General features: G+C 38.0%; 1 protein-coding gene across 10 annotated transcripts in view; it reads left to right on the forward strand.

Annotated features, from left to right (window-relative positions):
• The window catches only part of LOC105465799 (utrophin), a 579,736-nt gene that overhangs the window by 488,250 nt on the left and 67,807 nt on the right, over window positions 1-23,679 (forward strand). For all 10 annotated transcript variants that reach the window (XM_071096556.1, XM_071096557.1, XM_071096560.1 and 7 more), the window contains 3 exons: window positions 3,706-3,767; window positions 6,085-6,159; window positions 13,685-13,886. In XM_071096556.1, the coding sequence (XP_070952657.1) occupies window positions 3,706-3,767; window positions 6,085-6,159; window positions 13,685-13,886 (339 nt within the window). The remainder of the gene's footprint in view (window positions 1-3,705; window positions 3,768-6,084; window positions 6,160-13,684; window positions 13,887-23,679) is intronic.

Below are 23,679 nucleotides of genomic sequence, written 5' to 3' on the forward strand. Positions count from 1 at the left end.
CTACAATCTTATATTATTTGTATTTTACTTTCTGTGACTTATCAGTACACATTGTTATGAATAATAATAGATGGAGGGATATACTACTTCTTAACCTTATGGGCTTAATATTTTGATAAAGTCCATAAAATGCAGAGATTATATGTTATCCCAGCTGGGGCACTTCAGAGTAAGGGGGCACTTTTAATAATTATACCAGGATGCTGATGTACAATTCCTGTATACAATCTAGTATAAAGCAGGATTTATGCTGCTTGAAGTATAGTTTTCAAAATAGGCAAAAAAATCTTGACTCTTTTATGAATACAAAAAGAGCATGTTTCATTTAACTCATAATAAGGGAACCAGTAAGAAGTTATAATAGGTTCCAAAGAGAATACAAAGTGTCACCTATTTATAGTCAGATTAGGGATGCTAAAATGAGTTTACCTCTGGACGCAAAGCTGACAAACTGGTCAATATCCACAGGACAGTAATCAATTGCATTCCCCTGGGCACAATTTGCATTTATATGGACAGAAATCATTTGCATTACTATCTGTTTTCTTCAGTTTGCAGAGCTTAAAATAGCTCAAAGAGAATTTAAGCTTTACAGGATACCCACTGATTTTTTGCCCACAGCAAAGACCTTCACAATTTTTCCCTCCACAGGCAAAACTGGATGGCTGGCCAGCCTAGTTACATGTCACATGTTCTCACTATTGTTTGCTTCATGTGATTTTGTACTTAACTGTTAATTGCTACTTTGTTGGGTTTTTATTTTTTATTTTTTTAATTTAATTCTTGGATAGATTCCCATGGCTGTTGCCTTTTAAAAAGAGGATTTTTAGTAATAAAATCATAATTTTATTTTAGAGCTTATCAAGCTGCACAATATGAAGTCCCACTCCCTGTTCATATTTGAGATTAATTAGAACCCAAGCTGTTGTTATTTTGGGGTAAAATGCTACTATTCTGTTTTGGTTGCCTACTCTGGGAGAACTTCAGGCATTTTGGCAAGAGGAGCTGAGCTGTCCAGCTGTTCAAATACTTTAAGCCTTTGGGTTCATTGTGAATTTTGCTTTAACCTTCTCCCCTGACTTTAAAAAAAAAAAAACAACAAACCAGCAGCCAACTGCATCTCCTGTTTTTTATTTCTGTTGTTTGGTAAGCGGCAGTTATACTTTTGTAACCAGAGGCTGTATTTATTTTCTGTGTTGGCAGTTCTGCCTAATGAATCAACTGGTATTGAATTCACAAAGGGAGATGCCCGTTCCCTCCCTCCATCTGTTTGCCAAATGTGTGTGCTCCCCTCAGCTCTCAATAGTGGTTTCACTAAAAAGAGCCATTAGCAAGTGGTGTTCACCTTGAATTCTCAGTTCTCAGCCTGACTGAGAAATAGTGGTATTTTCCTCTTGTGATTATATAGAGGCTGTGTGAGGTGAAGACCCACACCTGTAATTCCAGAGAAAGCATATTTGTTGTTTAAGTGTAACGTCTGGCTCTACATGACCGATGGCTTTAGTTTGGTTCTTGAGCCTTGGTTTGCTCCTTCATGATGGGATGTCTGTCTCTGGACAATACTGTTGTCATGGGGATTGAAATTCCCTGAAAGAGAAGACAAGAGATCAATGAATCCTAGTAAGTTCTCTCAGACCGGGAGCCCATGATGCCTTACTGGAATTGCATTACCTCCTCAGCAAATCCTTCCATACTTGTTGGTGATAGGGAGGAAATTTTTCTGAGACTCTGCATTTCTGTAAAGCTCTGAGCCTAATGATGAATACCAAGAATTTAGGTCAAACAACTTCAGTACCCACTCCATGGGCTTTGGAGCAATTTGGATAGTATCACTACCATCAAACCAAAAGGGTGGAATGGTTTTGTTGGTGTTCGGTAGTGGACTATGAAGTAGAAGTATTTGTCTCTGCATTGAAGTCAAGAATCTGGGTAGAGGAGCCAGACAACTTTCCACCTTTTTCTAAGACAGATCTTCACATTGTAGTTATATTATTTTGTTTGAGAGCTTGGAATTTCCAGGATACATACCCAGTTGCTAATATTTCCAGGATACATACCGAATTGCAAATACACACTTTAAATATTTTTCAAAGGTAAGTTTGAGTTATTTGGGGTTTTTGTTACCTGTGTGTATATAACAGTGATGATGTTCTTTTCCCAGTGACATGCCCCAGTTTTTGATATATTACATAGGCTTAAAAACTAATTTCTCTTGAATTTGATTTTATGAATGTTGTAATATCACTGTCTTAGGTACTATGCTGGTTCATTTAACTTACTAAATAATTTTATAAGAACTAGGTGTCATTTAAGAAGTCTTTGGAGCACTATTATGTTATTAATATACCCTGACCTAGATAAGGGGCAGTTAACTCTTTTTAAATGTAAGGCCACTGACCCACGAAAGTCATGAACTGTTTACCTAAGAAACTTAATTGAAGCATTCCATTTATGTTTTAATCTCAGTTTATTACCCCCAAAAGTTCCATCTAACGTATGAATTAGTTTGGAAATTTACAGAAACAGAGAAAGTATACAACTTGCTTTTAAAGTGAAGAACATGAGGAAAATAGTTTAATACATATAGAAAATAATAATACTGGTTAATGGGAGGAAGCTGAGAAGAGGAACACCGAGTCAAAGTGGCAAGGACACTTGCCTGAGGGGAGCGGGGAATCCAGATACACATGAAGAGAAGAAAGGGTAGATTTGCACAGAGGATGGTTCGACTCAAGGTAGAAGAGGAGGGAGGCTCCATAGATTGTGGGATGATGTCATTCAGATTAAACTTGTTTCTGCAGCCTTTGGAAATATGACGAGACTTCTAAAGGGTAGTGACTCTCACAGCACTACTTCTGCTGTTGGAGGATTTGTTCTGAATGATATCTACATCTGCTTAACAGATATGGTTGTATTCTGGAGCCTGCATTGATCTGGCCACATCAAGTCAAGGCCCAAGGGTTCGTGACAGTCACATTTTATATCTAGGTTTTAATTTTTAGTTTCAATTCTGTTTGAAATGGGCAAAGCAAAAAATTTCATTTGTCTTTTCACAATGTAGTTGCTCAAATGAAATTTATTATTAAAAAATTTTGTAAAAAACTTTTGTATAGAGAGATGAGGTCTCGCTATGTTGCCCAGCTGGTGTCAAACTCCTGGGCTCCCATCTCAGGCTCCCAAAGTGTTGGGATTATAGATGTGAGGCACCACACCTAGCTAAAATTTATTATTAATTTTTTTTTTGAGATAGTGTCTTACTCTGTCACCCAGGCTAGAGTGCAGTGAAAGGATCTTGGCTCACTGCAACGTCCACCTCCCAAAACTCACCTCCTCCACCTCGCCCTCCTGAGTAGCTGGGACTACAGGCAACCGCCACCGCACCTGGCTACTTCTTATATTTTTAGTAGAGACAGGGTTTCATCAAGTTGGCCAGGCTTGTCTCAAACTCCTGACCTCAAGTGAGCCACCTGCCTTGGCCTCTCAAAGTACTGGGATTACAGGAAGAGCCACTGTCCCTGGCCGATGTTTCAAATATTAAGTAATAATTGGACATTGGGTTTCTGAATGGTTCATAATGAGGGTAATTTTGCATGTATTTTTAAAAATTTGAAAAAAAAATCATTTCCACTTGGCTATTTCCTTTTTGGCCTATATGACGTTTTTTGATCTTTTGTTTATTTTTACAATTTTACCTTTTTTTTCCAGCCATCAAACACAGACCACCTGTTGGGACCATCCTAAAATGACCGAACTCTTTCAATCCCTTGGTAAGTGTTATTAATAGTAATTAATTAACCTAAACAACTGAGAACCGTGTATTCTTTTTCTTTTTTTCTTTTTCTTTTTTTCTTTTTTGAGACAGAGTCTCACTCTGTTGCCCAGGCTGGAGTGCAGTGGTGTGATCTCGGCTCACTGCAACCTCTGCCTCCCGGATTCAAGCAATTCTCCTTTCTCAGCCTCCTGAGTAGCTGGGACCAGAGGCGCCTGCTGCCACACCTGGCTAATTTTTTGTATTTTAGTAGAGACACGATTTTACCATGTTGCCCATGCTGGTCTCGAACTCCTGAGTACAGGCAGTCCACCCGCCTCGGCCTCCCAAAGTGCTAGGATTACAGGCATGAACCACTGTGCCCAGCCGAGAACTGTATATTCTTAAATAGGAGCTAATCACCAGCTTTTCTTACATGGCATGTTAATGTTAAAAGAATCATGTCATTGACATTTAAAAGCAGTTAAACTTCTAAGGGCAATGCAATAAACAAGTATTGCCTTTCTTAGGAGAATTGTGTGGTTTGAAATCATGTGAGCCAACAGGACTTGATTTACAGGGAGGAATGTAATTGTAGGTTTTACCTCCTTCGTATTGAGTCATCTTAACCTTCAGCTTTGCACGCAAAAATATATACATAAATATACAGTTACAATATAGCCAACTTCAATTCACTGCCTTAAATTTGCTTTTGGCTCACTTTTTATTTAGTACATGTCATCAACTTAGCTCACCTTGTTTAAATTTGTCTAAATTGTTAAAAGCTAAATTCATTTTTATACAAAAATGCAAGAAAACACAGATGAGAATTCCAATTTTGTTTTAATTTCTAGGGCAATGTGGCTTTCAACTTATTGTTTAACCTACTTCCTCTGTTTGGTTCCGTGGGTTTTTTTAAAGTTTTCTCTTTGGGTAACTAAGGAGATGCTGGAGAGAAGAGCAGCACCTGAAGCCTCTCTCTCCTGTTTCAATAAAAGGGATGCCCCCTTTTTAATCTCTTCAACTATTGGGCTTCTGTGTGAGTTTTTATTTTGGTGGGTGAAGGGTCCTGCAAAAGTTGGACAAACAAAAGACATATCACTAGTTTGCTTAGCTTGTAAAACAAGGGGCAAATTTTGATGATATCTGAGTTTTCTTTTAACTCTACTAATCTCTGATACTCTGTCTTTAGGGGACAAAGAAAGAAATTGCAATATCTGTTGTTTCCAAAGAGTTGAGTATTGATTATAGGATCATTTTAACGAGATCTGCAAAAGGACAGAAAAACAAATCGATCAGGATGGGAGGAACATATAATTAAGATGAGCTTCATGGATAGTGAGCTGGACAGTGTGGCTGGAAGAAAATGAAGTGTCCTTGGGGCAGATGCCCCTGGAGGAAAATCTCCTTTATTGGGAAAAAAAGGAAGGGCCCTCTGCCTACTGTGCAGTGCATTTAATAAGCTGTGCTTTCTCTTCATTACCTTCCTCTTTTTCCTACCAATGAACTGAAAGGGGTGGTACCTTTTCTCACCCATCATAAGGGTCATAGTGACACTCCTATAACAAAAGACAGGTCAACCAGAAAAGCACAAGAAATTTACTTAATCAAAGTTTTACCTGACATGAGAGCCTTCAGAAGACTCAAAGACAACAGGGAAAAGTATCTATTTTTACACTTAGATTGAGTGAGGAATGGATGACTGCATTGAATTGTGATTGGATGAAAGGGTATAATTTAATGATAATAGACTGAGAAGGGAATTCCAGCAAGGCCTATCTGTTCAGATTCTTCTTGGCTTCTCCCTGCCACATATTCCTGTAGGGACAGGATATCTGTTGCAGGAGAATCTTCAGGAGAGAAGGGTGAAGGTCACAGTGAACTTGCTAGATTTTATGGCTTGCTTTGGGCAAGAGGAGTTCTAGTTTTTATGACCCATGTTGGGGAAGAGGAATTCTGATTTCTGTTTATCACTTTGGGAGGAGAAAGAGGGGCAGGAGACAAGAGACCCAGAGGTCAGAGAGACCTTACTTCTGAGGCCTTTCAGTCTCCTTCATTTCAAAGTACTCAACCCACCATGTTCTGAGCCCTGACACCTGTTTGAAAATACTTTCTTAGAATTTTCTGTGTAGCACTGCTTTGAGATGTATCTCAACATGGTCCTTAAGATCATTTAATTTTTTTCTTGGATACATGTTGGGGAATTTGGGAGAAGACTTTTTATTTCAGGCAGACATAATATTTTTTCATCATCCAAAGTAACCAAATACATTCTTGGCATTCAATATATATTCAATAATAAGCCTATCTTCGAATTGTTCCTTTTTCTATTTCAGCTGACCTGAATAATGTACGTTTTTCTGCCTACCGTACAGCAATCAAAATCCGAAGACTACAAAAAGCGCTATGTTGTAAGTTATTCTACCAAAGTTAATCAATCTGTTACTTGAATTGCCTTTTTTTTAAAAAAAAAAAAAAAAAAAAGAGAGAGAGAAAGATAAATGAAGAGGATGGAGTGTTTGCCGAGTTAATCTGGTTTTCAGTGTTCCTCACTCAAGGAGTTGGTTTTGTTTCTATAAATATTTTATTACTTGCCCCATCAGTGTGCAGTACTGAACACATGCCATTCTTACTTGGAGAACAAAATTAACCAAAACACAAGAGTAATGTAAAAAGCTTTTTCAAAAATTGTGCTGCCACCCAGTTTAAGAGGATTAAATCAAAGAAAGTATTAAGTCATGTGTTTTCAGTACCTTTTGCCCATTTGGAAGTGTAGAGTTCCATTTTGTCTCAATTTGCATGAGACAAATGTATATAAAGAAACACTAAAAAATCACATTCCTGATCTAAATTTGAACTGGCACCTTAACAAGTTAGATAAAAGGCTCTGTTTTCTTTTAAATATATCTTGACACATTTAGTATTATCAATGCATTTTTCCTGTGGAGGATGTGTTCAGAGTGGAATTCTGTGACAGTCCTTTCATCAAAAGGATATTTTCCCCCCAAAATAACCTAAATTAAGTAGCAATGTGAATACTTAGCATATAGATTTATGCTACCTGGATTCTATTTGTGGTTGTAGTTCTAATGATTGAGTCTACCCTAGGCCTTGTCAGATAGTTGATATGGAAAGTGGTATTTACCTATTCTTTTAAGATAGGGTAAATTGAAAAGTTCCAAATATTCTTGTTTGCTACCTTTTGTTAACTGTTAATATATGTCTAGGCAGTTCAGTGATGCTTTGAAAATTATGCTTTGAAAAATGATATGTTAGGGTTGAAAAATCTGCTCCTTGAAAGTCAACAGAAATTAGCAATAAATTTTAAGCTGGCTACATGAAGAGAGTTGAGGAAAGAGAGGTATAATGTCATTCAGAGAAAACAGCAATGCAAAGCTTGAAAATAAGAAAAGCTTAAGCTATATATGGAAGAGAGGTCTAAAGGGCTGAAAGACACCTCCAGATAAGTCTATGCAAGGAAGAATGAGATGACCTTGACTCTTGCATAATCCACAGAACCTCAAAGATAATTAGCAGGTTGTAGTAGTTGCAGCAAGTGTTGCAGAATTACCAGGACAAATGAAAGAAAGCCACCACCCTCTGGCTACTGATCAGTATGTTGAGTGAAAAGGGAATAGGAAGTAAATTATGAACACACAAAAGGGATGTTTGGTCTACGCAGGAGTCCGTGGTGACAGCAGTTTTGAAAGAGGCTCAGCTGCACCTCCAGGATTCAGCTGATGGATCTGGAAGTTCTTCTCAGGCCTGATGAGCTGTAAAATGGGGACAGATGACTCAGCCACAAAATTTCCATTGACAGAAGACTGCTTTGTGTCGTTATGAACATGGTCCCAGTTTTCAACAACACTTCTGGGTGGATAAACATATTAACACATTTAGTGTTTTCTTCTCTTGGTTCTTTGGGTTCCTAAAGAAAAAAACCCCCTCCTCAGCTCTTCCCCTCAAACCTGAGATGAACAGAAGGGACTCCTCCAACTTCTAAACTAAATTGGTAGTGACAAACAACTAAATGACAGTTAGAAAAGGGCTAGATTGTATTGGATTTCAAGTATATGAGGTGCTTTTTTCAGAGCCAACTGGCCTTCACTTTTCCCACTGCCTTCTCCCACTGCCCTCCAGCCAAGGCCTGTGGGCCACTCCTGGAGCTCACCAGTTTATTATTAATCTGCTTCTTCCTCTCCCTTCCTTTCCATTTACTAGAAATACCCTGACCATTTCTCTGCAATGGCCTATAACCCTTTATTCCTCCCAAATACTGTTAAAGATTTACCTCTTTTGGAAACATTTATAAGCTAATCCTACCTGTCTCCATGGTTTTCCCAGTAGTTTATGATTGCCTGTAATAGCAGGTTCTCTCACCTTAGTGACAAGTGCTTGCCTTTGTGTGCTCGAATAATGTTAGGTGGATTGCCCTGTCTCCACTGTGAACTACTTTCAGTCATGGCTGTCTCTCATTATGTGCAAATCCCCACCCAGCATAAGGCAGAGGGCAGTGTCATTGTTCATTCATTTGCTGGGCCCCAAGATTGTGCAGGAAATAAAATATTATAAAGGGACTTGATTCTCACAATCAAGGAACTCATATTTGGAGAACGTTGCACAGGGACCCAATGCCCTGCTTACAAAAGATTCCTGGTGACCTCAGAACAGAATGGTCTTTGCCTGGCTCACCTCTCTGTCCACCTCCTTCCCTCTGCTCCACCGGGGTATCACCATTTCATCATCCACTTAGTGATAGAAATGGCAAACTCTGTATTCCATTCCTCCTGCCTAAAAAGCACTTGTCCTAGCTCTTTGTATAGGTTGGTGCAAAAATAATTGCAGTTTTTGCCATTAAAAGTAAGTTAGGGCATTTCATTAAAAGTAATGGCGAAAACCTCAATTACTTTTGGACCAACTTAATACTTCTGTTCTTCCCTTGGCTGGTACACTCATCCCTGTAGGTCTCAATGTTGTAGATCACCTCTCTTTTAATGAGGTTTTCTATGGCTCCTCATAGAACTGTTCTTTTCCTTAGATGACACTTCTGGTGCTTGATTTAGGCACTAAGGCAAAGTGTCAGTCATAATTTTTAATAATCTGTTTATTAGTTATTGTTTGCTTCTCCATCATGGGAGGGATAAGTCTGTGTTCTTCTCTACTTAGGATCTCAGACAATTTCTGGCACAGAGCAGGGGTTGCTTAGGACACACTGAGTGAATGATTTGAGTTTGAAGGTTATATAGCAGTACGCCAGCAGACGTGTCCAAGGAGATTTATAGCAGCATTTTTTAATAGTAAACTTATTCAGATTTGGCATATTTATAAATATAATACAGCAACAAAAATCAATGAGCTAGTAATCAGCATCAACATGGTTTAATCTTCGAACTATAAAATTAAATGAAAAAATTAAATAGCAGAAAAAAATTTCTACCACTTTGTTCCATTTATATGTAGTTCAACCCATGCAAAGCTAACTGCTTTATTATTTAGGGACTCATAGACACTTTTAAAAACTGAAAATGAAATACAAAGGTTAGTGGTTAGCCCCGTAATTGTAAGAGGATGTAATTAGGCAGCATTTCCAAAGGGCTTCCAAGATAGTGGTAACATTCTATTTTTTTTTAGCTGTGTGATGGACTAATGGGTATTTGTTCTATTATTTTCTTTTAGACTACATGTATGTATTTTCTGTATTCCTTTGTATTTTGATTTTGAAACTTTATGTGATAGGTAATAGCAGAGAAGCAAAAGAGAAGTATATTCTGAGGAGGAAGAGAGTCCCCTCATTATGAAGAAGGCAGGTTTCCTTGATTAGTGGGCATATGAGTCAGGCTATAAAAGGCACCTGGGATTTAGGCATGAGGCAGTTAATTGGGGATAAGAAGGGAAGGAGTTATCTGTGTGAGAATTAAGGTGTGGATGGTGTTCAGGGAACATCAACTTATAGAGTCTGAATGGAATAGCTTAGCTATTTGTCCAATATCCAGAAATTTCCTTAAAGTTAGTTTAGGTCAATTTGAAGGTCATTTCTTTCCTGAAATTCCTTTCTATTTTGTTCCTCAAGTTCTTACTGTGTTGTATTTCAGGTTTGGATATTCTTCATTGTAGAATGGGAAGCCATGAGGCATTTTCTTTATTGTGGGAGTTTACAGATAGGGCCAGAGGTGGAAGTATGCTTTAGGGAATAGCTAAGCAAGACCAAAGGGCAGAGAACAGAGAATGGGTAAATAGTTCAGGCAAAGGATGATCCAGGCTGAGCTGACTGGGAGTTGTAGGAAGGGAGATGAGGGTCTGGGTTTTTAAGGCTGCCTGAGGGAGAACTGATGACTGGGGGAACTGGGTAGTTGGTAAATTGTGGAGGGTAGAAGAAGGAAGGATGTTAGGATATTTCATGGTTTGCAGATTGGATTTCATCATGACAAGAAGGCTAGGCCTTTATGGGTAGAGGTTCCTGAAAGAGAATTATGTAGCTCTTGTAGGGATCAGAGCAATGGTACGCAGGTCAAGTGTTGAGGCAGGAGATCAACAGGAGAAAAGAGAATCTGGAACCATCCAAAGAGAAGCAATAACAGAAATAAGGGGAGTGAGTGAGTGCCTCAGGCTCACAGAGTGAAAGGCCAGTTGTGAAACCTTGAGCTCTGCCTATATTTCTGGGGAAGAGGAGATAGGGGAAATGCTAAAATAATAATAACAAAATAATTAAAAAAATAAAGAATGGCTACATAGCTTGACACCTGGAGAAGTGTCAGAGAAGCCCAAGATTGGGTGCTAAACAGTGTTCATTGCTTTGCAGAGCAGGAGAATGATGATGCATTTCTATTCCATCCACTGTGCCTTATATGTGGGGTTAAAGAAAAAGTCAGAAAGTTGGATAGAAAATGATTCTGCTGTTTGTTTCATTTACCACATGACTGAGCTGTCATTTGTCTCCCTTTTAAACGAGAAAATCTTAATCATAATTTTCTATGATTTAAATGCAGTCAGTTATTTAAAGGTACGTAAATGTGACACACTTCAGGAAGATTTATGCTTGACTTAGGCACTAAGACAAAGTGTCAGAGTAAATCACTAAAAATTGAAGACATGATAGTCTGTGGGATGTGGCAAATCAGTGTCACAGCTACAGAGTGTATCACCAGGGAGACTTCAGAAAGAAATACAGGAACAGCTTGATGCAGGAAATGGACTTTTTGGAATTTGGTCTGTTGTCACCTGATGCCATGTGGCGATCCAATAGCAGTGCTGTGTTACTGGCATAATTGATGTTGGAATTCAGAAAACTTTGAGCCTTTTGGCCATATTTGAATATGTTCCTTGGTGTCTGTGGGGAGCTGTAGTTCCCTAGCTACTGCCCTTTATTAAACACTTTCCTTTGTCAGGCTCTTTGCTTCTGCCCTCTAGAAGTTTACAATTGAAAACTGTACAGTTGACCCTTGACACCCAAAACTTAACATTCACAGTCAAAACATATTTGATATGCTATGTATTGTATACTCTTACTCTACAACAAAGTAAGCTAGAGAAAAGAAAATATCAAGAAAATAATAAAAGAAAATATATTTAATATTCACTAAGTGGAAGTGCTCATCATAAAGGGTCTTCATCTTTGTCAACTTCATGTTGAATAAGCTGAGGAGGAGGAAGAAGAGGTTGGTATTGCTGTCTCAGGGGTAACAGAGGCAGAAAGGGTAGAGGAGGTGGCAGAGGAGGCAGGAGAGGCAGGCACTCTCAGTGGTTAACTTTAATTGGAAAAACTCCACGTGTAGGTGGACCCTCACGGTTCAAACTTGCGCTGTTCAAGAGTCAAGTGTACAGGGCAAAGAAACGAGGTAAGAATGACAGTGAAAATTCCAAATAGTTCTTAGTTTTTTTCTGACACCATCTCTAACTCATATGAGGATTATTTGACTTATTTTTTTGCTATTAGCTTAAGTTTACCAATGATACATTTGACATCTGAAGGAAATGAATTGTTTCGTTATCCAGACTTGTATGTTTTATGTTTATCTTTTTAAAAAAAAAAAAAAAGAAAAAGAAAAAGAAAAAAAAAAAGTCTTCCCTGTCGAGTTGTTTTTGAAATCATTTAATCTGTACGGGTTTAAAGCAGTTCTTTTAATTTGTAGATAATTTGAAAAAATAAATAATTCTATGTTAGTCAGAGAGCTAGCATGGACACATTTCATATATGTCTTTAAAAATTCAAAATTAGTAGTTATTGAATGGTTACAAATGGGTAAATACAAAAGAAGCTATTTGTTCATTTTAGTTAACTGTCAGAATATGTCATTTTTTTTGAGAGAACAGTTTTTGCATCAGACGAAGAGAAGTTGGTTTTATATGTATATAACCTTATTTTTTCTCTTTGCCTCTTATTTTTAATGCTAAAAATTTAAATATATAACATATGTGTATATAACCAAATATTTTCTCTTTGCCTCTTATTTTTTAATGCTAAAAAGTTAAAAAATAAGAAAAAATAAGATTAGAGTTCTTCTAGTCTAATTTTCTTATGCCAAAAGCTTAAATACAGAGACAGAGAAAGAATTTTATAAAAACTGATGTCTATGAGCAGACCTTGAGTTAATGTGGGCTCTAATTTTCCTTACTCAGATGTTTAGATTTGGAAGAGTCATCTCTACAATCAATAAATGTATAGATACATGGTAGTTTGGTAATCTGCTTTGTCTGTCTGTTTTCAGTTAGTGAATGAATGACTCAAAATTGATTAAATAAAGAAAGATTTTGTCATTTTCATCTAAACTCCTCCTTCAGGCCTTTGCAGGCCTCCCCTTGGGCAGTGTGTGCCTGGCCCATGCATTTCTCCTGTTTCACTGTAGGCAAACACCACTCATGAGTAAGCCACACATCACCCATACCGCAGTCCACCATTCCTTAGAGCCTCTGGACTTGATTGAATTCTTGCCTTTTCTCAAGCACTTCTCTAAACCTGGAATTCTTTTCTTACTTCATGTGGATCTCTTGTATTTTATCCATTTCTCAAGGCCCATTTCAAATCGCACCTCTCCAAGGAGCCTTTTCCAGTTGTCCTTCCTCTCCTAGAAGTAGTAGTTCTAGAAGAAATTTGCATATTCTTCTTATAGGGCATGTTTATTCTTCCTTTTAGTAAAGCCATCAGTATGTCTTTGAGAGCAGGGGCTCTGCCTTTGCCTCCTGTGCACACCCTCCTGGCTCTATCACCAGCCATGCCTACCATAGATATGGTGCACATGAAGAGTAAGAATGGGAACAAATTTATGAAGACTAATGGATGTGGGGACTGTCCTGGGAAGCCCTAGTACTTCTTCTTAGCTACAGGTCACCTCTGTGTCAGAGCATCATCGGAAGAAAATCAGGTTATGGCCAGATTGTGACAATCTTATAGATCCGGCTTGATTCAGCAGGCAGTGGAGAGCTGTTATTTTTCCACAAAACCTGTTTTTCAGTAAACTTTGTGTGTAATGATGTACATGATAAAAAACTGCTTAAGAACAATTAGTTTGGCTATGATACAAAGAATGAAGAGAGCAGTGCACAGGCTGTTTGCAGGAGTTAAGATGAGGAGAGCAGTGTAATATTTGATATGTGTTGCCATTTGAAGTAGATTGAGAGATTTATGCCTTGCTACATTTAAAAGCAAAAAGAGCCTGGCAAAGGGAAAACCGGAAAAAGAAAGTAGGAAAAATTAATATTCCAAAGAGCAAAAAATGGGATAAGATTGGGAAGCGACAGAGTCCAGATTCAAAAGTATGAAAGTGTGGTAAAATGTAAGAATAGAAATGTGTGTGTTTCTTTAAAAGCTGAAATTTAGCTAAAAAGGAAAGTTTCTTAAATTGAAGAATCAAACTAAATACTTGAGACTAGAAATGCCTTTGTTTTTATGTTGTTATGTAATGTAATGACTGTACACATTCCTTCTTCTCCCCTGGTTAGTGGATCTCTTAGAGTTGAGTACAACGAATGAAATTTTCAAACAGCACAAGCTGAACCAAAATGACCAGCTCCTCAGTGTTCCAGATGTCATCAACTGTCTGACAACAACTTATGATGGACTTGAGCAAATGCATAAGGACCTGGTCAATGTTCCACTCTGTGTGGATATGTGTCTCAATTGGTTGCTCAATGTCTATGACACGTAAGTTTATATTTTTTCTCATTAAAATATAATAATTGAATGAAATATGTTAATGGAAAATGTCTGATTTTTAAGTGTATTTTTTAATAAGTGCTTTCAAATTACTTTCCCAGTGGAAATATTTATGTTTGTTGTTGAAAATGAATGATTTTACAAATCATTGAACTCTTAACAAACGATAGAACAAAAAAGAATGTGTATCTTTCATTTTAAAATTTTGCTTCAATTTACAAAGACTGTCAAATTTATAGTATTCTTTGCCAAGAAGCTAGGGAAACAATATAGCTAAGTCCTACTTCCTTCTTGTTTCATAATGTCTCACAGTATTTCTTTTTTCAAAATAAAAAATCTTCTATTTATTGTTATGAATTAGAATAATTTATTAGCTCATAATAATCTGCTCTACAATCTTTGTAATCCAACTGAAGAGTGATTTGAATGGCAATGAACGAGATAGTCTTTTAATATTCGCTTTATTTGCATAGTGGTTATGTGTGCGTGTGTATATATATATGGTGTTTTAAATAATTTATGCTACAGGACACTTTAATATCTGTCATTTAATTAGGTACTCACTGTTACATAAAGCACACTCACAACTCCCAGCATAACTCATTTGCCGTTACTTTGGCCCTTTTGAAAACGACAGTGCATTTGTGAAGTAGTCAGTTCTAGAAAGACCTACTGTGGGCTGACATTTCTGAAACATTAGGAATTACTCATTGTTCTGGTAGGGGGTGGAAGTATGCAAAGATGAAATAAGAAAACTAGAACTGGGCCGGGCACGGTGGCTCATGCCTGTAATCCTTGGGAAGCCGAGGGGGGCGGGGGTGGATCACCTGAGGTTAGGAGTTCGAGACCAGCCTGACCAACATGGTGAAACCCCCTCTCTACTAAAAATACAAAAATTAGCCAGACATGGTGGCGGGCACCTGTAATCTCAGCTACTGGGGAGGCTGAGGCAGGAGAATCTCTTGAACCCAGGAGGCAAAGTTGTAGTGAGCTGAGATCGCACCACTCCACTCCAGTCTGGGTGACAGAGCCAGACTCTGTCTCAAAAAAAGAAAAGAAAACTAGAACTGTTGTTCTGAAATATTTATTACTTCTTTATGTTGGAAACATTCAGAATCCTCTCTTCTATCTTTTGAACCTGTGAGATAAATTATTGTTTCCTATATTCACCCTACAGTGCTATACAACACTAGAACTTATTCCCCCACCTATATGTAATTTTATATCAATTAATGAAACTTTCCCTATCCTCCTCTCTCTATTTTTTTAATTAGAAAAATATTTTATCTTTCAGTGTTCACAAATATCTTAATAAAGTCTTTCTAAATAATCAGCCATTGTGTGCTTGAGGGCTCTTAAGAAACTCACTGAAGCACGAGTCTCAGCTACCATAATGAATATGGGATTTACAGTATCCCTGTCCGATATTTTTTAGTACATTTCATTTTAATGCACATTTTAAGTTCTCCTGGGGTAAAATATTACCATTAGCCTTAATCCACCATTAAGTTGCTCTTTAATAATTTAAATCCTCAAAAGATACTTTTTCATAGTAAATTCACCAAAATAGTTGGACAAAGGTGTTTTAACTACAAAGCCTATAACTTAACTTTTACATCCCAGGAAAATTGCTAAATTCATAGAATACTTCGGAACTCCATTCAGTCCTACAGAATATGGTAGAGGTATACATCTTGAACTACCTTTTAAGGAAGAACCAGGGAAGAGGTTCAGTTGCCTTCTATTGTCCATGGCTCTGACATACTGTTTTGGTTTTCTGGGTCTGCCATAAGAAAGAATGATAGACTGAATGGCTTCAACAAGATAAATTTATTTCCTAACAGTTCTAGACACTAAGAGTGTGAGATCCAGGTGCTGGCCAGGTTGAGTCTTTATGGAAGCCACTCTTTCTGGTCTGCAGATGGTCGTTTTCTCCCTGTGTCTTCACAAGATTTTTCCTTGTCTGCTGCATGCTCATCTCCTTTTCCTCTAAGGACACCAGTCATATCAAATTAAGACACACTCTAATGACCCCATTTTAACTTAATTACATCTTTAAAGACCCTATCTCCAAATGCAGTCACATTCTGAGGTACTAGGAGTTAGGACCTTAACCTATAAATTTTAGGGGACACAGTTCAGGGCATAATGCACACATATGCTCTTTTCACCGGACAGCCTAAAGGGAATAGTGCCACTTGGTTGGGAGGAAGCAGTGTGTGAAATGGCATGATTCATACTGAGGGAGTTAAATGTTGGCACAGTTCCACTTCCCACCATCAAATGGGAATGTGGAAACTGCTACACTTTGCCACTATTTCTCATTTAGAAAGACAGTATCTCAAAATTTCTCATTTTTCATTTCAAAGGAAAAAAAAAATCAGGACTAATCTCCCTTCTATGCAAAAGAAAGATGGCAAAGACCATGCTGGATCAGAATGGTGCACATTCAATGTAGCTTTCTATCTTGGAGAAGAGTATTGGGGATTAATCTATGGAAAAAACAGTTACTCTTATGACAGTAGTGTCAGATGGCCAGAGCTGGTTGCCCAGGTTTCTCTAACAACCGTGATTTATTTTTTAATCTAAATAATAGTTATTAACTCTTTTCAACCAATAATTTTGAGAATCAGATAGAAATTACTATCTGCCCTCCAATTAGGACATTACAGACTCATACATCTGTGAATCTGAGGAATGGTACCTTGTTCTAACATTTCTATTCATTCAGCCATCCTGACATTCACTCACTAATCATATATCCGTGGCTGCCTTCCTTCCTGTCATGTGATATAGCCAGAACTGGTGTTTTCCGCTTCAGCCAGCTCTTGATAATGAGTGATGCACACGCAGATCACAGAATTCTCAAAGTAGAAGGATTTGGGGATCTTTAATTCTGCCCTTTTCTCTTTACTAATTGAAAACCTTACCCAGTGAGACAGGAGAATTTATCTACCTATTACATATTAGTCATAATTAAAGAACTAATATTCAGAATCTTTTGATAATCATTTGATTATTCTTATTATATTACCATATCTAGGAAACATAGTACTTTAAGTAAACAGTTTTTTTTTTTCCAATTTTAACATGTACCCACCTCCTGATATTCTGAACTTTGTAAAAAAAATTTCTTTTCATCTGTCGTGGATAACAATAATTCAGATTTTTGGTTCTGGTTGCTGTGTGGGTTGGCAGCTACTTAACATTGGCATCTTAATTTTTCATCTGAAAAATTGAAATTGAAATAAAAATATCCACTCTGCTTACCACACAAAAGGTGATTATGAAGGGCAAATTAACTAATATATGTAAAAAGTACTTTATAAAGATAAAATTGATTTCATTTATGAATTTGCAGCCTCAGTCATCTTCCCAGATTAAAAGGTCTTAATTTCACAATCTTCCTTCTGGCTTTAATGGACATCAAAAGTGTTTAAATCATGGTATAAAGCAATAGTCTGGAGTACTTGGTTTAAATATGGTTTTTTCCTACCAAAAATATTAACCTCATTTGCTGCAGTGTCATTTTTTCCACTGTTCCAAAGATGATATAATTTTATAAAGTAAATGTCTTTACAGTTAAACCAACTTAAAGAGTTGCCTATGAAAACTATCAGGAGACTAAATATTTCAACACTGGACTATGTCACTCACTAATATATTTTACTGTGTCCCTCTTGTCTCTCACATCCAGGTAGCTCATTTACGTCAATGTCCTTTATTGTCTGGTCCCACGTAACCTGTACAGTTTGGTCAACCAGTTAACCTTGATGCAAGTCTCTGTCCCACCTGAGTACATCTTATTTGTTTGTTTTGGTTTTGGTTTTTTTCAGACAGTCTCACTCTGTCACCAGGCTGGAGTGCAGTGGCGCGATCTCAGCTCACTACAACCTCCGACTCCCTGGTTCAAGCGATTTTCCTGCCTCAGCCTCTCGAGTAGCTGGGATTACAGGCACGCACCACCACGCCCAGCTAATTTTTGTATTTTTAGTAGAGATGGGATTTCACCATGTTGGCCAGGATGGTCTCGATCTCCTGACCTCTTGATCTGCCCACCTCAGCCTCTCAAAGTGCTGAGATTATAGTCATGAGCCACCACGCCCGGCCTGAACGTGTCTTATCTCTGATGCTCACACCCCTGCCTCTATGCCTTTGCTCAGGCTTTCTCTGTGATACTTTACTTTCTCCTACTTGGGACAGTCATGCCATGATATACATTCTATGTCTGATTTTAGGTTTATCTTCTCTGTCACATGTTGAAAAACTAATGACTACGTATTAGTATAGACTACATAGTCAAACTACGTAATGACTACGTATCACATGACTACGTATTACTAATGATAGACAGCCACAATCATCTTGTACTTGATTTTTGATTTCCATACATAAAGGATTGTCTTATGTTTTCTAGTTGTGTTCTTATCTTACCTTCCTCAGCTAGTGTGTGAGTTCATCTGGGGTAGGAATTATGTCTTCTACTTTTCTCTTGGTCCCAACAGTACACAGAGCAATGCCGGTATCACAGTAAGCCTTCGTAACTGGTGATGGTGTGATGACTGGGTGATTGACAGTGTCAGTTGTCTTCCTGATGATATTCCCTTCTTTCTTTTTTTTTTTTTTTTATCTTTTTTTTTTTTTTTTTTTATACTTTAAGTTCTAGGGTACATGTGCATAATGTGCAGGTTTGTTACATATGTATACTTGTGCCATGTTGGTGTGCTGCACCTATCAACTTGTCAGCACCCATCAACTCATCATTTACATCAGGTATAACTCCCAATGCAATCCCTCCCCCCTCCCCGCTCCCCGTGATAGGCTCCGGTGTGTGATATTCCCCTTCCTGAGTCCAAATGATCTCATTGTTCAGTTCCCATCTATGAGTGAGAACATGCAGTGTTTGGTTTTCTGTTCTTGCGATAGTTTGCTGAGAATGATGGTTTCCAGCTGCATCCATGTCCCTACAAAGGACACAAACTCATCCTTTTTTATGGCTGCGTAGTATTCCATGGTGTATATGTACCACATTTTCTTAATCCACTCTGTCACTGATGGACATTTGGGTTGGTTCCAAGTCTTTGCTATTGTGAATAGTGCCGCAATAAACATACATGTGCATGTGTCTTCATAGCAGCATGATTTATAATCCTTTGGGTATATACCCGGTAATGGGATGGCTGGGTCATATGGTACTTCTAGTTCTAGATCCTTGAGGAATCACCATACTGTTTTCCATAATGGTTGAACTAGTTTACAATCCCACCAACAGTGTAAAAGTGTTCCTATTTCTCCACATCCTCTCCAGCACCTGTTGTTTCCTGACTTTTTAATGATCGCCATTCTAACTGGTGTGAGATGGTATCTCATTGTGGTTTTGATTTGCATTTCTCTGATGGCCAGTGATGATGAGCATTTTTTCATGGAAATGTTGGCTGTATGAATGTCCTCTTTTGAGAAATGTCTGTTCTATCCTTTTCCCACTTTTTGATGGGGTTGTTTGTTTTTTTTCTTGTATTTGTTTGAGTTCTTTGTAGGTTCTGGATATTAGCCCTTTCTCTGATGAGTAGATTGCAAAAATTTTCTCCCATTCTATAGGTTGCCTGTTCACTCTGATGGTAGTTTCTTTTGCTGTACAGAAGCTCTTTAGTTTAATGAGATCCCATTTGTCAATTTTGGCTTTTGTTGCCATTGCTTTTGCTGTTTTAGACATGAAGTCCTTGCCCATGCCTATGTCCTGAATGGTATTACCGAGGTTTTCTTCTAGGGTTTTTATGGTATTAGGTCTAACATTTAAGTCTCTAATCCATCTTGAATTAATTTTCGTATAAGGAGTAAAGAAAGGATCCACTTTCAGCTTTCTACTTATGGCTAGTCAATTTTCCCAGCACCATTTATTAAATAGGGAATCCTTTCCCCATTTCTTTTTTTTTCTCAGATTTATCAAAGATCAGATGGCTGTAGATGTGTGGTATTATTTCTGAGGACTCTGTTCTGTTCCATTGGTCTATATCTCTGTTTTGGTACCAGTACCATGCTGTTTTGGTTACTGTAGCCTTGTAGTATAGTTTGAAGTCAGGTAGTGTGATGCCTCCTGCTTTGTTCTTTTGACTTAGGATTGTCTTGGAGATGCGGGCTCTTTTTTGGTTCCATATGAACTTTAAAGCAGTTTTTTCCAATTCTGTGAAGAAAGTCATTGGTAGCTTGCTGGGGATGGCATTGAATCTATAAATTACCTTGGGCAGTATGGCTATTTTCACGATATTGATTCTTCCTATCCATGAGCATGGTATGTTCTTCCATTTGTTTGTGTCCTCTTTTATTTCACTGAGCAGAGGTTTGTAGTTCTCCTTGAAGAGGTCCTTTACATCCCTTGTAAGTTGGATTCCTAGGTATTTTATTCTCTTTGAAGCAATTGTGAATGGAAGTTCATTCATGATTTGGCTCTCTGTTTGTCTGTTACTGGTATATAAGAATGCTTGTTGTTTTTGCACATTAATTTTGTATCCTGAGACTTTGCTGAAGTTGCTTATCAGCTTAAGGAGATTTTGGGCTGAGACAATGGGGTTTTCTAAATATACAATCATGTCATCTGCAAACAAGGACAATTTGACTTCTTCTTTTCCTAACTGAATACCCTTGATTTCTTTCTCTTGCCTGATTGTCCTAGCCAGAACTTCCAACACTATGTTGAATAGGAGTGGTGAGAGAGGGCATCCCTGTCTTGTGCCAGTTTTCAAAGGGAATTTTTCCAGTTTTTGCCCATTCAGTATGATATTGGCTGTGGGTTTGTCATAAATAGCTCTTATTATTTTGAGATATGTTCCATCAATACCGAATTTATTGAGCGTTTTTAGCATGAAGGGCTGTTGAATTTTGTCAAAGGCCTTTTCTGCATCTATTGAGATAATCATGTGGTTTTTGTCTTTGGTTCTGTTTATATACTGGATTACGTTTATTGATTTGCATATGTTGAACCAGCCTTGCATCCCAGGGATGAAGCCCACTTGATCATGGTGGATAAGCTTTTTGATGTGCTGCTGGATCCGGTTTGCCAGTATTTTATTGAGGATTTTTGCATCGATGTTCATCAGGGATATTGGTCTAAAATTCTCTTTTTTTGTTATGTCTCTGCCAGGCTTTGGTATCAGGATGATGTTGGCCTCATAAAATGAGTTAGGGAGGATTCCCTCTTTTTCTATTGATTGGAATAGTTTCAGAAGGAATGGTACCAGCTCCTCTTTGTACCTCTGGTAGAATTCAGCTGTGAATCCATCTGGTCCTGGACTTTTATTGGTTGGTAGGCTATTAATTATTGCCTCAATTTCAGAGCCTGCTATTGGTCTATTCAGGGATTCAGCTTCTTCCTGGTTTAGTCTTGGGACAGTGTAAGTGACCAGGAAATTATCCATTTCTTCTAGATTTTCCAGTTTATTTGCGTAGAGGTGTTTATAGTATTCTCTGATGGTAGTTTGTATTTCTGTGGGGTCGGTGGTGATATCCCCTTTATCATTTTTTATTGCATCTATTTGATTCTTCTCTCTTTTCTTCTTTATTAGTCTTGCTAGCGGTCTGTCAATTTTGTTGATCTTTTCAAAAAACCAACTCCTGGATTCATTGATTTTTTGGAGGGTTTTTTGTGTCTCTATCTCCTTCAGTTCTGCTCTGATCTTAGTTATTTCTTGCCTTCTGCTAGGTTTTGAATGTGTTTGCTCTTGCTTCTCTAGTTCTTTTAATTGTGATGTTAGAGTGTTAATTTTAGATCTTTCAGTCTTTCTCTTGTGGGCATTTAGTGCTATAAATTTCCCTCTACACACTGCTTTAAATGTGTCCCAGAGATTGTGGTATGTTGTATCTTTGTTCTCATTGGTTTCAAAGAACATCTTTATTTCTGCCTTCATTTCGTTGTGTACCCAGTAGTCATTCAGGAGCAGGTTATTCAGTTTCCATGTAGTTGAGCGGTTTTGAGTTTCTTAGTCCTGAGTTCTAGTTTGATTGCACTGTGGTCTGAGAGATCGTTTGTTATAATTTCTGTTCGTGTACATTTGCTGAGGAGTGCTTTACTTCCAATTATGTGGTCAATTTTGGAATAAGTGTGATGTGGTGCTGAGAAGAATGTATATTCTGTTGATTTGGGGTGGAGAGTTCTGTAGATGTCTATTAGGTCTGCTTGCTGTAGAGATGAGTTCAATTCCTGGATATCCTTGTTAACTTTCTGTCTCATTGATCTGTCTAACGTTGACAGTGGAGTGTTGAAGTCTCCCATTATTATTGTATGGGAGTCTAAGTCTCTTTGTAAGTCTCTAAGGACTTGCTTTATGAATCTAGGTGCTCCTGTATTGGGTGCATATATATTTAGGATAGTTAGCTCTTCCTGTTGAATTGATCCCTTTACCATTATGTAATGGCCTTCTTTGTCTCTTTTGATCTTTGATGGTTTAAAGTCTGTTTTATCAGAGACTAGTATTGCAACCCCTGCTTTTTTTTTCGTTCTCCATTTGCTTGGTAGATCTTCCTCCATCCCTCTATTTTGAGCCTATGTATGTCTCTGCATGTGAGATGGGTCTCCTGAATACAGCAGACTGATGGGTCTTGACTCTTTATCCAGTTTGCCAGTCTGTGTCTTTTAATTGGAGCATTTAGTCTATTTACATTTAAGGTTAATATTGTTATGTGTGAACTTGATCCTGTCATTATGATATTAACTGGTTATTTTGCTCATTAGTTGATGCAGTTTCTTCCTAGCCTCGATGATCTTTACATTTTGGCATGTTTTTGCAATGGCTGGTACCATTTGTTCCTTTCCATGTTTAGTGCTTCCTTCAGGGTCTCTTGTAAGGCAGGCCTGGTGGTGACAAAATCTCTAAGCATTTGCTATCTGTAAAGGATTTTATTTCTCCTTCACTTATGAAACTTAGTTTGGCTGGATATGAAATTCTGGGTTGAAAATTCCTTTCTTTAAGAATGTTGAATATTGGCCCCCACTCTCTTCTGACTTGTAGAGTTTCTGCCGAGAGATCTGCTGTTAGTCTGATGGGCTTCCCTTTGTGGGTAACCTGACCTTTCTCTCTGGCTGCCCTTAAGATTTTTTCCTTCATTTCAACTTTGGTGAATCTGGCAATTATGTGTCTTGGAGTTGCTCTTCTCGAGGAGTATCTTTGTGGCGTTCTCTGTATTTCCTGGATTTGAATGTTGGCCTGCCCTACTAGGTTGGGGAATTTCTCCTGGATGATATCCTGAAGAGTGTTTTCCAACTTGGTTCCATTTTCCCCCTCACTTTCAGGCACCCCAATCAGACGTAGATTTGGTCTTTTTACATAATCCCATACTTCTTGCAGGCTTTGTTCATTTCTTTTTCTTCTTTTTTCTTTAGATTTCTCTTCTCGCTTCATTTCATTCATTTGATCCTCAATCACTGATACTCTTTCTTCCAGTTGATCAAGTCGGTTACTGAAGCTTGTGCATTTGTCACGTATTTCTCATGTCATGGTTTTCTTCTCTTTCATTTCGTTTATGGCCTTCTCTGCATTAATTATTCTGGTTGTCAATTCTTCCACTCTTTTTTCAAGATTTTTAGTTTCTTCGCGCTGGGTACGTAATTCCTCCTTTAGCTCTGAGATGTTTGATGGACTGAAGCCTTCTTCTCTCAACTCGTCAAAGTCATTCTCCATCCAGCTTTGATCCGTTGCTGACGATGAGCTGCGATCCTTTGGAGGGGGAGATGCGCTCTTATTTTTTGAATTTCCAGCTTTTCTGCCCTGCTTTTTCCCCATCTTTGTGG

Source organism: Macaca nemestrina, chromosome 5, assembly GCF_043159975.1.
Source record: "Macaca nemestrina isolate mMacNem1 chromosome 5, mMacNem.hap1, whole genome shotgun sequence".
Lineage (NCBI taxonomy): Eukaryota > Metazoa > Chordata > Mammalia > Primates > Cercopithecidae > Macaca > Macaca nemestrina.